Here is a 15335-nt window from a genome sequence, read left to right as displayed (position 1 = left end):
CCCGGTCCCACCCCTCTGCTCCAGGCCTCATCACACCTCCAACTTGCAAATCCCTTCTTTCCCTTTAATGCGGGGAGGTCGGTGGAGGGGTGAGGAATGAGGCATCTGAAGGGTTGGCGTGGTGGGCGCCTCTCAGAGGCCAAGGTGGAGCCTGGCTCACGTCGCCAATGTCCCTCCTTGGACTGGCGTCCAGGACTAGGGCAGCGGCACCATCCGTTCACAGCTTCCTGCCCAGACTCAGACCTCCACGGAGCCCGGTGGCCTCAGGTGCTGCTTTAAGAGCTGGATGTGGTAGAGCAGCTTCTTCTGGTGACCGGCCAGGGTGATGCCCAGGGCCGGCAGGTCTCTGGCAGGAGCAGAGGGGGAGGAGTGGATCAACTTGGGGCCAGCCTCTCCAATATCCCAGGCAAGACCCCTGGCCTGGGACCTAGGCTCCCCCACCCCCGTGCTCCCTGCTTACTCCAGGCTGAGCTGAGCCACATCACTGAAGGTGCAGAGGCCACATTTGGAGAAGTTGTCCTGGTAGCACTCCAGGCCGATGGCTGAGAGCCAGGCCTGTGGGGACTCCAGAGAGGGGAAGTCCAGGGCCACGGGGTTCAGAAGGGCCTGGGAGGGTCTGAGGGGGGGAGGGGCAGGCAGGTCAAAGTCCGCTCTTCATCCTAGCCCCCTCTCCTCAGTTTCTTTTTGGTTTGTATCTCCCCTCCCGAGCTTTTCCAGGCTCTAGCCCCAAGCTCCAGACCTGTCCCCGGGGCTCTCGCCAGCCTGCAGAGTGTCTGGCTTGCGAATCATCTTGTCAAATGCAGCCACCAGCTGGTCAAAGTGAGGTCGCTGGGTACGATCCTTCTGCCAAGTGTCCAGCATCAGCAGATGTAGTCCAGGCGGGCAGCCAGGAGGTGGGGGCAATCGGAACTCCTGCTCTATTGCATTTAGTACCTGGGAGTCAGAGGAAGAATATGGTACTTGGAGGCTATTGCTGGCAGAAAGGAATGTAGTGTTAGGTAAGGAGGTGGCCTGGGATCAGGTGGAGCATGAGGCTGGAGTGGGGAAGGAACTTAAAAATATGGAAAAGGAGACCCACGAGATTGTAGAACGTGAATGTATTATAGGATGGGGGTCTTAGAAAGTGTGAGGCTGGTGGGTTGGGGGGATGGCAGTGGGGAATCTGCGATGTCTGGGTCAAGAGCTCACCTCCTGGTCACTCATGTCCCAGTAGGGCCGTTCTCCATAACTCATCACTTCCCACATTACTATCCCAAAGCTCCAGACGTCACTGGATATTGTGTGTTTCCCGTGTGCAATGACTTCTGGGGCTGCCCAGCGCAGCATGCAACTTGGGCCCTGAGGGGAGGTTGCAAGTAACAACAGCAGTCATCATGGCAGCGGCCATATTTATTGAGCAGATACTACCTGCTCAGATGTGTCATGGACTTCACATCCCATAAGGCACCTCGTTTAATCGCATAACCCAGTAGGGGAGATGGCACCACCTCCGTTTTACAGATGCAGAGGCTGAGGCACACAGAAATACAAACTTGTGCAACGTCACAGAGCTTGAGGGTGGCATGTTCGTTCACAATTGGTATCCAGCGGCCCTGACTCTAGAGTCAGACATTAGGGAAGGACAGGAGGTGGTTCTAGGAGGTCTGCCGCCCTCTTGGTCCCAGTGTCCCCGGTCCTGGAAATCCCTCCACGCCCCCTCCCTCCATCACACAGAAGAGCTCTGTCCCTTCAGACACTAAGGGACGGCACCTGTGGAATCCGCCCACCCCAGGTTGAAGCTCATCCTCTGGCACCCCTGAGGGATACGGAGCCCTAGGGCTGTGTTCTCACCTGAGGCCTGTGGCCAAGACGAGCCACTTTGCACACCAGGTGGCTGTTCACGAGCACGCTGTGGGCAGAGAGCGCGCGGTGGACGAAGGCGAAGCTGGACAGATACTGCATGGCCGAGGCCACACCCCGCTGCATGGCCACCAGCTGCAGGCTGCTGAACTGGCCCTCCCGCTGCTGAGGGACGGGGGTAGAGGTCAGCAAAAGGTGGGGAAGAGGTCAGCCAAGGACGGGAAGAGGTCAGCCAAGGATGGGAAGAGGTCAGCCAAGGACGGGAAGAGGTCAGCCAAGGGGAGGAAGAGATCAGCCAAGGGGGGAGAGGTCAGCCAAGGGGAGGAAGAGGTCAGCCAAGGGGGGGAGGAGGTCAGCCAAAGTGCGGAAGAGGTCAGCCAAGAGGGGGGACCTCAACATCGCAGAGCAGACACTGGCACCAGACAGCAAGGGGATCTGGGAATCAGATAGTCTGAGAACGAAGGATGGAGACCCCAGAGGTGGGGCAGGAGGGAGCAAAGGCATAGAGCTCTGTCTCCAGGACTGCTGAGAACTGCCCACTTCCCACTTTTCTGGACCCAAGCCCCGCGCCCCGCCGGCCCCCACCCTGCCTCACCCTCAGGCCAGACTGACCCTAAGGAAGCTGTCCAGGGGGCCCAGCTCCATGAGTTCAGTCAGCACCATGAGGGGCCGGCTCTTGGTGACCACGCCCTCCAGCCGCAGGATGTTGGGGTGCTGGAACTGGCCCAGCACTGCAGCCTGGCCTAGGAAGGTCATCTGCAGACTCTCGGCACCTCCGGTCCACAGGGCCTGGATGGCCACAGCCTGCTCCCGCCGTCCCCGAGGCTGCAGGCGGCCCCGGCGCACCTCCCCGAAGGAGCCTGGGAGAGCAGGTGTGGGCTGGGGGGTGTCCAGGAAGGTCCCACGGTGGGTATCCTGCTCCTTCTAGAAGGTATCCTGCTGGGGCCCCTTCCACGCCCTCCCTCTGCCCCGCGGTACCTGCCCCAATGACCTCCTCGATCCTGATGTACGTGGGATCGACCTCCCGTGCAAATTCTCGGAGGGCCTGGCAGGGGTCCTCGTATGTGGAGGGGTCGATGTAGTACTTCCCCCAAGCCCTGCAGGCGTGCGGGGCACAGCGTGAGGGTGCGGTGCAGGCCAGGCTGCCCCCACACCCGACATGCTCTCTCACTTCCAATGATGGTGCCAAGGAGCTGCTCTCAACCCTGGGAAGCCCAGCTGTGCCATGTGCTCCCGGCCCCATCTCCCAGCTTTCTGTCTGTGCGCCCCCAATTCCCAGAGCCACCCCCACCTGGGCTGCTGTACTGCTGCAGCTGCTCCATGTAGCCAGTTCCACGCCGCTTCCTAAGGGACAAACCAGAGTCCTGGGATGACCCTCCCACTTCCTCCCCTGTCTGCCCCCGAGGAGGCCAACGTCCATCCTGCCAGGGATCAATGGCATGCGGGGCTGGGCCCAGGGGCAGGGGCTGGGTGGTGGAGAAGGGCCTTCCTGGGGGTTTCTGCAGGGGCTTTGGGGCTGCTGGGCCATGGCATGGAGGGGCTCACCTCTGGAAGATGAGGGCCAGCACAGTGATGGCTGCCAGCAGAAGAAAGGCCAGCGCCCCCAGGATAGACCCGATCACCAAGGAGAGTCTCTCAGGAAGCTGCGTGGACAGCTCACCTGGAGAACCAGCGGCCCAGAGTCACAGGTGTGCACAGTCCCACACGTCAGTGCACCCACACACCCTCCCACGCCCCCTCCCTATGCTGACCCTAAGATCAGCGGGCAGTCACTCTCCTAGTCTGGAGGGTTTGGGGTGAAGTTTCAAGGCCTGGGTGGTCCCTGGACCCCTCCTCACCATCTTACTGGGCCACCCCCTCCCCATCCAGGCCTCCTCTCACCTTGAGGCAGTGTCTGAAAATAGACCTTGCCCCCGTAGGGGCCGTGGCCTGCGGCAGTCCGAGCCCGCACCTGGAAGCCATAGATGTGGCCGGGGCTCAGCTGGGTCACGGTGGCTGTGTTGGTCTCGCTGGTCAGGGTGAAGGAGTGGGCTTCATCTTCTGCCTGGGGGTGACAGCTACTCACTCCCTGTTGGCCATGGTGGCCCCTCTTACCCCTGCTCCTCCCCAAGGTCCCCCCACGCCCCTGCTGCAGGGCTCCTAGGCCCCTCTCCCGGCCCCCTACCTCCAGCGCCACTGTGGGGCACTGCTAGCTCCCACCAGCGCTGCGGGGTGCCCATTCCCCTCGCCTCCCCTGCCCACCTGGTCATAATAGCGGAGCTGATAGTCCAGGATGTTGCCGTTGGTCTGGTCAGGCTGCGGCCAGGACACGGTGATGCTGTTGGAGGCCCGGCTCACCTGGTGCACCGCAGGAACTGCGGAGGGAACTGGCGCGGGGCGTTAGTCGGGGTTTCCGGGGGGGGGGGCTGGAGAGCGGAAGTGGGGAGGAGGTCCGGAAGAGGTGAGGGGAAGCCTGGGACGGGGTAAGGCTCACCTGCGTGGCTGGTGCTGACGTTGACGGCTGCAGCCTGGGGTGGGTCGGGGCTGAGCTCTGACACCCCGTTGACAGCCTGCACCTCCAAGATGTAGGGCACGTGTGCCCGGAGCCCCCCGACTAGCACGCGGCTCTCCGTCAGGCCCCTCTGGCGGGGGTCGAAATGCACCTCATCCGGGCAGCGGCGACAAGCGCCTGCGCCTCCCGCGCCGCACTCCTTGCACACGACGTTGAAGAGCAGGTCCCCTCGGCCCCCCAGCTCCTGCGGCAGGCGCCAGTGCAGCATGAGCGCAGAGCCCTGCACCTCGAACCACAGCTCCTGGGGGGCGGACGGAGGGCCTGGGGAGGGCCCGAGGGAGGAAGTTGTAGGTGTGGGGATGATTGGGAAAGGAAGGAGGCAGGAGAGGGTGGATGGCTCAGCGGGGAGGAGACAGCGGGAAAGCCCGAGGAGGCAGGTGGGAGGAGAGAGGAACGGGGTGGGCCAGGTGGGGGTGGGATCAGAGAAAGAGCATCGGGATAGGAAAACCAAGACACAGGAGAAAGAAATCACTGCAAATGCAAACCAGCTGCACCGTGTTGCCCTCAGGCTCCCCCTCTCCTGGTCCCACCCCCATCCCCATGTCCAACCCTGGATGGGTGGGGAACTCACCAGTGCAGGGGGCCTCTGGGGGGTCAGAACTGGCCCGGTAGAAGCCCTCCAGGCAGGGGCAAACCGCGGCTGCAGGGTCGGGGGCGTGGCTGCGGGCAGGGCACGGTGAGCAGGGGGCATCTCCAGCCCAGGCCTTGTAGGACCCCTGGGGGCAGGCTAGGGGGCAGAGGAGGGTAGAGGCCTCAGGTCCCCTCTGTCCATCACCTCCTGTGACCCCCACACCTGCACACAGGCATCCTCACAGCCTCCGTTCCTTTCTTCCTGAGATCTACTCCTCACCCCCTCTTCCCTCCTTCCCTCCCTCAGGCAGAGCTTGCTTCTGCCATTTTGCTAGGGTGGAATTATAATTCCATTGATGAAAAAGTGAGGTGTGGTGGAGGCTACAGGGAGGACAAGCACCAGATGTAGGTGCCTGGCTTGGATTGTATAACCTCCCTCTGCAGCAGAATCATTCTGCTTCGCTGTATACATGTCTTCCACCTGCCTCCTGGTCATCTGGCCCTGGGATATCCGCCCACGTGGACAAAGGACTCCCATCCCAAGATAGCCCAGGAGTTTAATTCTTTTCATCCCATTCCTTCTCCAGCCTGCAGCCTCAGAATCCCCAGCAATTGCTGTGGGAGCCTCCAGAAGGTTCTAGAAGTGTCAGAGGAGTGGCTAACGGCAATCTATGTGCTTTAGGAAATAAATCTGGAGAAAACAATGATCCTTTCCTAAAAGAGTTTATTCCTGACCTTTTGGGGACAGAATGAAGTCTGGGTCGTTCAGGAGAGGAGCCCAAAGGTGGAGGCAGGTGGGGGATCTCGGGCAAGTGCAAGGGAGTGGGATCTCACCTTGGCAGGCCTTGTCTCCGCGCGCAGGCTGGTGCCCAGGCTGGCAGCGGCAGCCCCCGACGGCTACCATCCACTTGCCCTCCCCGTTGCAGTGCAGCCTGGGGGGACTGCCCCCTGCCTGGCCCCCTCCTCCATCCTCCTCTGGTTCTGCATGAGCCACACAGGTGCCCATGGCGGCCACCAGGGAGGCGCCCCCGGCCCCACTGGCCTGCGTCTCGGGAAAGGCGGCGAAGGCGCGGAGCACGGAGGGGCAGGCGTAGAAGAAGAGCTTGACCGCCACGAGGGCCAGGCAGGCCCCGGTGTCCTGGAAGGCCACGTAGAAGCCGCGCTGGGTCAGGGGCCCGAAGCTCCGCTCCTTGACGTTCAGCTGCAGCCCGGCCCGCTGCCCCGCCCCGCGTGGGCCCACGGCCCACGCCGAGGAGGCGGGGAAGCTCTCATCCGCCGCGATCGTGTCCACCTTGGTCCAGCGTTTGAGGTGCCAGGCGGAAATGCCGTCGGCGCTGTCAGGCTCCTCGGCCTGGCGGTAATAAAGCGTGAAGGTCTCCCGGCAGGTGCCCCCGGCCACGCCCAGGCTGGAGCACGCCCGCACGGAGAAGTGGAGTCGGATGTGTGCCCTCTGGGCCCCTCGCCGCTCCACAAAGTGGGTCTGCAGCCAGTTGTCCTGCCCGGGGCCTGCAGGGGCCCCAGCCACGTGGCATGCCTCGAAGGTCCGGGTCAGGCGTCGCTGGTCGTCCAGGACACTCACCTCGTCCCACTGCAGGGAGGATCAGAGATGGCATTATCTGCTCTGGGCTGGGAGGGTGAAGGGAAGTGGGGGTGTTTCTCTTCTAGTGAGACTTAAAATTGATGACAGGCGAAGCAGGTAAGGCCACCCGGAAGTCTTGTTTCTCTGGAGGGAAGATGTCTTATCCCATCAATCTCTACCCAGTGCTTCCTTCTCAAATGCAACGTTCTCCTAAGACAACGCTCTCAAGAGCAAGCAGGGTGGGGGAAGAGGGGAAGGGTAGGGGGCTCAGAAGGAAAGAGTGACACTCACCCCACCTGGCGGGTAAGTGAGCCAGCCAATCTCAGATGTCTCTCCAGTGGTGTCCAGCAATACCTCTGTCCAGAGATAAGAGGCGCTCAGTGACCAGGCCTTCAGCCCCCACGACAAACCCCACCCCACTCCCATTAGGAAAAGAAAGCATTTCCCTCCCAGGTTCATTTAACTGATTTGCAGGAGCACAGCTGTCTGTCAGGAACCTGTCGCTGAAACCCTACCCATTCCTTTCCCACTTTGGGTATCTTCACTGTTTCCTGCCTTTTCTGAATCTTTTCCCATTTCTCACCTATGCTGGGTCTCTACTGGCAGGTGGGGGTTCTCCGGTCTCCCCTCCCTCTTACCTTCCAGAGCCAGGACTGAGGACACCAGCACCAGGGCCCACAGGCCGCCCACCATGCCCGCCACTCTGCTCCCTGACTGGGCAGCCCCCTCAGCAGCCATCAGGCATCTTCAGGGCTCCCACCATTGCCCTGGCCACTGCCCAGCTCCCAGGTGGGGCTGCTGCTTTGCCAGACTGGGGTCTGCAGCCAAGCTTGCTTCCTAGGGAGACACAAAGGACCAGAAGAGGCCGCTGGGAGGTAACTGCATTGCTTCATATATGGCCCAGCCTCCAAAATCTGGCCCTGTATCTCCCCCTGTATCTCTCAAACTGCCCCAGCACCAACCATGGGTGAGGGCCAGCAGAAAGCTGACTCCTGATCTCTGTCAAGCCCACCATCGTGGAGGGCTGTGGGCCCGGTCGGCGCTTCCTGCCTACTCTCCGCAGGTGACCCACCTCTGAGCATCTGTTTCTCACGGCCTTCACACTTAGAGCAGAGGGCAGTTCTGGGCCAGTCTTACCCTTTTCTTCCGGAAAGAGCTAATCAAGTTCTTTCTCTTCATTTACTCTCTCTTCTCCCTACAGTCACCCGGTATTGAAATGAAAGTCAGAATTTTTTTTTCATTAAAAGCAGACAAGTTAGAAGCTACTCCTTCCCTGGGGACACACGGTCTCCCCTCCCCATCACCTCCCAACCCCCATCAGGCTTGGACCCTCTAGACATTTCAGAGAGGCAGTGAAGCGAGAGGGACCACAGAAGGAGAGCTGTGGGGTATGGTGGGAGGGAGGGGGCAAGAACAGACGCACAAAGGAACACAGGCGGAAAGATTCCGTCTGAAAAAGGAGCAAGGATAGAGAAGAGATGGAGCTCTGCGGGTCTGGCATAGCTACATTTTGTGAACAAAGGTCCTCTCTCCACAAGGGGCACATTTTTTCTCTGGCTTACAGAAAAATAAACTTATGTCTTGTATGTGAAAAGATGCTTCCTCCTCTGCTCACAATGAAAGGCACGCATGTTGAAACAACAGTGACATGTCATTTTGTCCTGAGATTAACAACGCACTGGGTTGGAGAAGGTATGAGAAATAGGCTCTCTAAGAGTCACTGTGCTTTCGAGTTCAAATTGGTGAATCCTCTTAGAAGGACAGTTGGCAATGTCTATCTTCACCTCTGAGAATTTGTCCTTGATGGATCATATACTTGGATTCTTTCGCATGGATGTTCAAACAAGAATATTTATTGCAGAATTGTTTGCAAGGGAAAAGGCTGTAAAGTAACTGTTCAGCAAGGGGAAGGTGGTTAAAAAATTATGGCACAACTTAAAGAGGAATAAGGGCTAATGTTTATGTGCTGATATGAAAATAACTCCAAGTAAAAGTACACTGTCCTTTGCAGAGCCGTGTACAGTATGCTCCCTACTGGGAACTCACTAAGGACCGTACATATACGTGTTATGTAAATAGGATCTTCATGAAGGGTAGACACAAGCTGGGGAGAAAGGTGGAGGAAGAGGACTGGGGCTAGCACAAGGGAGAAGTGCTCTCACTATATGCTCTTTAATTTTTATATTTTAAAAATCTTGCCTCTATATTATTTTTTAAATTAAATCACTAAAATTTCACTTAAATCAGTCAATAATAACTGTTTAGTAAATGAATCCAGATAGTGTTCATGCCCTCAAAATGACATCTCGGGACTATGTGATAAGCTACCCCTTGATACAAAACATTCCCCAACCTTTAGAAGCAGAGCACCGCAGCTCACAAGCATGGGACCAGGAGGCACGGCTGCTCCCAGGGTCAAGGTGAAGACGAACAGGGCTGCTTGTTAGTCTAAGATTAGTGGTGAGCGAGCTGTCTCCTCATGACTGAATCTCAGAAATCTGGAAGTTGCATGGTCAAGAGCAGTAGATTTTCCTGTTGGGTTGAAAGACACGAGACTAAGAGTGGGAAAAAAAAAACTTGGAAGTTGGAACTTAAAAATTACACTGTATACAATGAAGCTGAAACCAAACCATTAAACTATATTTAACTTTGCTAAATATGAAAATCATGATTTGATGTCTACTACATTTTCTGGTAATGCCGGCTGTACTGTAAGATAAAGGCTTCAGCATTCTCTCCATGTGGTTATCATGAAAAGACACCGTTTCGACATCCGTGTGGGCTGCTGTGTAGGGGATGTCTGCCAACTAGCCACTGAAATTTACCTTTCATGCCTCTAGAGCCTGATTTGTGGAATAGAGAATTCAACTTATAGCGTGTGGAGGCAAGTAAGGAGAATTTCCAAATCATCACGTTGTACCCCTTAAACTTACACAATATCATATGTCAATTGTATCTCAATACAGCTGGGGAAAAAAAGAAGCATTTCTACATGGGAAATTATTCATAAGAAACAGAGGTTCTTTGCAAATACTGTCCCAAATTCTACTAGAATCATTCACAGATTAAATAAATGTTTCAAAGAAGAATGAGGAGACAGTGAAGTCAAAAGCATGGCCCCATCAACAATGGCTGTTTAGGAAATATCCTGAAGTAATTCACGTTGTAGGTGGACCCCCCCACCCCCCAGACTCTCAGTGGCTCAGTTTGGAGACATGCTTCTACACCAAAGCAGACCAGCTTCTGGCCAGAGTCACAGGGTCTTATCAAGAACCAAAAATGCCCGCAAAACATCTTTAAACAATGAAGCCTATTATACCATTTGCCCAGCAGATATTCTTTAGAATAGCCTCTTTCAGTCAGAACATGGATGGATTCTGGAATCTGTACAAAGAAGAAACTCTAAGTCGTATGTCTTCCTAAACTTCTAACTAGATGAATAATCCTGGAGAAGGAATGAGGAACACCGTGGAAAAATCTCAGTGAATTTTTTTGAGAGACAGCGAATCATGAGAGAAAAAGATGCACTGCAGATCACATCGGCTGTGCAATATGGAACATTCTAGAAGATGAAGGCAAAGCATATGCTTTGATGACCCACGCTACAAGTAACATGGTGGCTCGCGGCTACCCCAGGGCGTGCATGAACATCCTTAGTGTGCATCTAGAGGACAACATGAAGCTGGCCTCTCTCCAGAAGCTCCAGAAAGGAGCCAAAGCAATTCTAAAACATGCTAAGCCACTCAGCTTCTGTTGTCAGGAGGAATCAAGTAGAAAGTGATAAAATAGAGACATTGCATGTGGATTGCCAGGAGTAATTTTTTGAAATTTTACTAAGGGCAAAGATACTCATTGAAGAGGTTAGAGGGTCTTCAAGTATCCAGACGTGTACTTCTGCTGTTTGATGAGAACCTCTTATAGATTTGGATCCAGAAGACTGAAGGTTATAAACATATTTCTTCAGAAAAAAAAAAGTGTTGCTGAGTAAGACTACGAAGTTAGGTCAGTTCTTGCGTATCAAACAAACCAGATAAATCCAAGTCTTTATTTTTTAATGTATAAAAAGAAACTGAGTGTATGTCTGTGGCAAGGACAAAAACAAGGATATAAGGAAATTTTATTAAGATATGGAAGAAATTGCTGTCAATTAATTCCTACCCCTGCAGGTTCTTTTGAGAGAAGATTCAAAGGCAGAAATGTAAGTGACAAGAACACGCAGCTCCATCGTATGCCTGGACTACAAAACAAGCAGGACTTAGAACTTGATTTTCAAAGGTGCCTTCAATGGCTGAGGACTAGGACATCTTTCCGCATTTGGTCCAGGAGTCTGCCCTGGGAGCAACCAGTCACATCTCTGCCGCCACTCAGAGGGGGACCAACCTCTGTAGGGCCAGGCCCCTCATCCTCCTCCCTGAGGCCTGCTGGAGAGTCCTCTCTTCTCCAGCTCATGAAAGGAATCCGTCAGGGTTTAGAAATCCTCTAACCTATGAAAAAGTAGAAAACTTATCTCCATCAGGAAAACATTCACATTTCAGATGTGTATATGGTTTTAAAAATATAAGACACCAGCAGCAGCAGAAATGTGGATGTAAAATCAGAGCTCAGAAAATGAGACTGATTAGAGAAAGTTTCATGTGATAAAAATTGCATTCTATCACCAGCTTTTTTTTTTTTTCAGCCCCTTTTCTGGCTTTATCATTTTATATTTTTTTGATACAGTAGAGACACTACACCTGCAAGCTTGCTACATTTCTTTAGTTTACAAAAATATGACAGTTTCGTGGGTATAAGGATTGTATTTTGTTTTCACAAACTGGCAAAGATTAAAGATGTGTAGAATCTAAGCTTATAAATCATAGCTTATGAGTCCTGGTAGCTATAAAAATGAAAGCTTTAAAAATAAATGAGTAAATCTGTAAGAATTTTAAAAGTTAACAGGGCTCAAATTAAAATGCTAAATATGATAATTTATGAGCAAACCAAGCTGACTTAATATAATTTATGCACCTCGTCCACAAAGTGAATTTTTTAAACATTAAAAAATATAAGCCAAATAAGCTTGGAGGAAAGTATGTAAAAAGATATATTGGGCTATGAAGCTAAAACCTGTAGTGGGTAGAGCTGGAGCATGCAGGAGTTATTAACTTTGTCTTATACAAATTTGAATTTTTTTATGTTATAATGAGCATATCTTATTGTTATAATTAAGACAAAATCTCATTATTAAAATCTAAACAGAAAAAGGAAAATGTAAAACCTAGACTAGCATAGCATGGGTACATTTTATCCCTCCCCTCTTTGCCCCCAAATATTTAGAAATTTTCATCTATAAGAAGAAAGGAGAGATATCGAGGCAGTAGGAGCTGGAAATGAATGAGTGAAATAATGTCAACAGTAAAAGCAAAATACCCTTTATCCCTGGGCATTCTTTAAGTGTCTCTCCTAAGAAGTTCAGCCCCTGAGAACTGTCCCACTAATGACATCATGCTTCTCTTACGAGCTGTCAAGCAAAGGCCTGCAACTCCACAAGGAAAGAGGGGAACAGAGGAGGCTGTACACTTGAAACACACGTGAGGCATCGCTGCAAAGGGAGCTCAGATGGGGAGGCAGAGCAGCCCGCGGGGGCCAGCAGGGCCAAGGACGCTCCCAAGGGCAAAGGGGTCGATGGTTTTAAATGTCTCATGTGCCTGGTGTGGTTGCTGAGCTGGTCCTCACACCTGTTAGCCACAGGGTCAGCGTGGGAGGGGTCAGCACATAGGCCCTGACCTCCGTCCTGTTCTGCAGCTGTTAAACGCCCAGGAAATTCCAGTATAATCCTTGCTCAGCTGAATGCTACCCTTTAATCTCTACCTTGGATACAGTCTCAGTAGCTCTCTCTTCACCCTCTGGCCACCCACCTTAAAAAGGATCCCACTGGCCTTTAAGGAGAGCAGCCAGCAGACAGTGAGGAGGTGGTTTTCTTCTGGTGCTTCTAGCCCCAGCTGTCCTGGCTGCAGAAGCCAATTTGTGGATCACCTAGCAGAGGACAGCCCTGTGTCCCTGGAGGCCTCCAGCCCCTGAGCATGTCCCCCAGAGCACGCAGATGCAGACAAATGCGCCTCTCACTCCCCGGCTGGCTGTGGAGCTGGGGGAGGCTTTTAAGATGCAGGCAGTGTCTGGATCTAGCCAGACAACCACTTAGAATGAGCCACTCTGGCTGTGCACAGATAGGGGACAAGTGCGGCTGTGGAAGAGGGCACAAGGGAGGGGGCTGGGGCAGTTGAAACATATGCAGGAGAGATGAGGAAGTGGCAGATTGTGGAAAAGCCCATGAGTGCCAACCCATGCCCATGAGAGCGAGTGTGAGAGTGTGTAAGGGAGTGTGACGAGGTGAGGTGGGTGTGGGGCAGGAGAGTGTGTGCTGGGCTGTGTGTGTGTGTGTGTGTGTGACAGCATGCACATTAGCACAGATCCCACGTGGTCCTCATGCTGGTGGCAGACGCCTGTGAGTCCTTCTCCCTCACCCTGGTCTGCCCCTACTCCACCCCCAGTCAGGCTGTAAGCTGCTCTCTGCCCTGGGAGTTGCTTCTGCAGAAACACATGGGAGGGGGAGGTAAGCCGGGAAGTAGAGACTGGGAAACCTCAGGCGCAAATCCCCTCAAACGGCCACCGTCCCCCTCCTACCTAGTGAGGAATGTGGTTGGGACACAGGGTCTAGGGTCCGGCTCAGGAGATGGGGATGAGCTGGAGAGCAGCTGGCCCTGCTAGTGGAGGAATGGTCTGGCCCTTCCCACACTGAGCACATCGCCGCCTGTTGCTCCCCAGCATTCTGATGACAGAGTGGCCACAGCCAGCCATCTTCCTGCACCCTGAATGAACCAATAGACTCTAAAGGAGTCCTGTTCCCTAGGCCACTAGGTAGGTACATAGGAGCCCTCACGCTAATCTTCCTGCTACAGAAAAGGTCCAGTGCCCTGAAAGATCCCTCTGAACAGCACCTGGCAAGTCTCAATGCCCCAGTGCCCACCACTTGGGCAGTTTCCGTGGACTGCCAAAGTCCCACATCTCCTTTCCCACCGAACCAGCATCTCCCTGTCTACAGCCTGAGTCAAGCTCCCAGGCGGGCAGAGGGCCTGGGGTTAACTGATTGGGAACAGGCCCAGCCGCTTCTCTCCATGGGCACTGCCAGGGACATTACAACATCGGCTATGCTGGGCCTGTGCCAGTTCCCCCAGGGATGGGAGGAGAGACAGTGCCAGACAGCCAAGATTGGTGGGTGGGGGTGTCGGGCAGGCAGGGCCAAGCACCCAGATGTAACGAGAGGGGGTGGAGCTGGGGCAGCAGCAAGCAGTAGACTTTGGTTGCAAGTTGGGGGTCATGGCTGGGGAGCAGGAACCAAGCCTTCGCTCCACTCCAGGTGTGGTGATGGAGGTGGGGGAGAGGACAGGCTTCGGGGAACTGGGGGCAGGTGTGCCATCAACCTCCTTGCTCCTCCCAGCTCCACCGGGATTGGAGAGATGCCACTGGAGTCAGAGGGGTGGGCAATCCTCTTCAGAAGGCTTGGAGACCAGCCTCTGCGAGGACCCCCTAGCTCAGGACTCCCTGTATCAGAGCCAACGGAGTATCTCTGAAAACACAGTGGGGGATCGCAGCAGCAGGACAATCGGGGTGTCACGGATGACTGGTCAGAGGCGGGGGCGGTTGGGAGCCAGGGTGGCCTGTTCCGCATCCATCACGAACCCTGCTCTCGCCTTGGGGAGGGATAGATACTCAGCACTCTGCTAGGAGGACTCCCCGGATTTGCAGAGGCCCTGTCTGGCGGGCCCTTCCACTTCTGCAGACCTTAATCCCTCTGTCCCCAGGCGCGCCGGTCCCCGACCCCCAAACACCGCCTGCGACCCCAGGGCTCACCTTGGCGCCGGCCGCAGGCTCCGCAGGTCTGCGCTCCCCGAGGCCCCGCGCTGGAGCTGCGGCTCCCGGCGCTCGCGCAGCGCCGCCCGCGTCTCCGCTGGGGTGCGGGAGCCCCCCTCCCCGCGGCCCGGGCCCGCGCGGCCCCGCGGGTCTCAGGGGTTGGGGCGGCCGGGGGGCGGTGGCGGACGCCAGGGGCTGCTCGGGAGGCGGGGCGCTGGGGGATCGCGCGGGGTCCGCGTCGCGCTCGCCGTCGCCGTGCTGGGTCGCGGGTCCCGCCGGCCGCCGCTGTGTTCGGGAGCAGCGGCTGGAGCGAGCTCAGCCCGGCCCGCCCCCTCCGCGTCCCTCCCAGCCCGGCCCGCCCCTCTCCGGCCCCTTCGGCCGCCCTCCCTCTCCCCTCTTCCGGGGAGCCGAGCCCGCCCTCCCGGCCTCGGCGGCGAGTGCGCGGCGCTCGCTCCGCGGCCCCGGCGCGCGGGGGAGAGCGGGGTGGCGGCGCGGGGCTCGCCCGGGGCCCGCCTGGGAGCGGGGCCGGGGGACGTGGGCGCGGAGGGTGGCACGCGTGCGGGGCCCGGGGTTAGGCGGCCCTACCGGGCGCCTGGGAGCGGCGTTGAAAGCCCCCTGGGCGGGCGTGGGCTCCCGCCCCCGGAGAACAGCGCGACTGGCCCGAGGGCTGGTGCCCAGCGCAGGGCAGCCGCGCGCCCTCGCCTCCCTTGCCTTTCTGCTTCAACTCTAGGAACTAAACCTACTGTTTTAGTTCCTACTCAGATTTGAACTGAGGTGGGCGTGAGCTGAGAAAAAGAGGAGAAGAGGGTGGAGGGAAAGACAAACTGAGAAATCTGGAGGGTGCGGGGGTGGGGTGGGGGTGGATCGGCAGTCAGGGTATGAAAGTGGCTCCGATCTAGCCTTAAA

General features: G+C 55.9%; 1 protein-coding gene across 6 annotated transcripts; it reads right to left on the bottom strand.

The window, feature by feature from the left end:
* Nucleotides 1-43: 43 nt before the first annotated feature.
* On the bottom strand, nucleotides 44-14757 carry EPHB6 (EPH receptor B6). 6 transcript variants are annotated; one of them, XM_032483537.1, is made up of 19 exons: nucleotides 14430-14757; nucleotides 8893-9071; nucleotides 7677-7734; nucleotides 7178-7376; nucleotides 6831-6895; nucleotides 5795-6548; nucleotides 4962-5117; nucleotides 4313-4651; nucleotides 4081-4205; nucleotides 3721-3883; nucleotides 3385-3499; nucleotides 3131-3183; nucleotides 2818-2936; nucleotides 2452-2718; nucleotides 1831-2001; nucleotides 1189-1338; nucleotides 740-933; nucleotides 461-616; nucleotides 44-346 (listed from the first exon to the last, which is right to left on the bottom strand). In XM_032483537.1, exons 4-19 carry the CDS (start codon nucleotides 7275-7277, stop codon nucleotides 238-240), a joined length of 3036 nt encoding a protein of 1011 aa, XP_032339428.1. In that variant the 5' UTR covers nucleotides 7278-7376; nucleotides 7677-7734; nucleotides 8893-9071; nucleotides 14430-14757; the 3' UTR covers nucleotides 44-237. The 6 variants fall into 6 exon arrangements, with proteins under 6 accessions (XP_032339428.1, XP_032339425.1, XP_032339429.1 ...); XM_032483534.1 differs by having other exon boundaries at nucleotides 1831-2004; nucleotides 7612-7734; nucleotides 14430-14755; XM_032483538.1 differs by having other exon boundaries at nucleotides 1831-2004; nucleotides 2452-2699; nucleotides 2818-2931; nucleotides 3125-3183; nucleotides 14430-14755.
* Nucleotides 14758-15335: the final 578 nt, after the last annotated feature.

Source organism: Camelus ferus, chromosome 7 (assembly GCF_009834535.1).
Source record: "Camelus ferus isolate YT-003-E chromosome 7, BCGSAC_Cfer_1.0, whole genome shotgun sequence".
Lineage (NCBI taxonomy): Eukaryota > Metazoa > Chordata > Mammalia > Artiodactyla > Camelidae > Camelus > Camelus ferus.
This window is presented reverse-complemented; position numbering and strand designations above follow the sequence as displayed.

Bases quoted from the DNA above. Each gene is read 5' to 3' on its own strand.
- EPHB6 (XM_032483534.1), bottom strand. From the start codon at position 7,277: ATGGCTGCTGAGGGGGCTGCCCAGTCAGGGAGCAGAGTGGCGGGCATG. The intron at 5,118-5,794 runs GTGAGATCCCAC...TCTGCCCCCTAG, and splicing joins CGGAGACAAGGCCTGCCAAG to CCTGCCCCCAGGGGTCCTAC. The intron at 617-739 runs GTCTGGAGCTTG...TCCCCCCCTCAG, and splicing joins GGCGAGAGCCCCGGGGACAG to ACCCTCCCAGGCCCTTCTGA.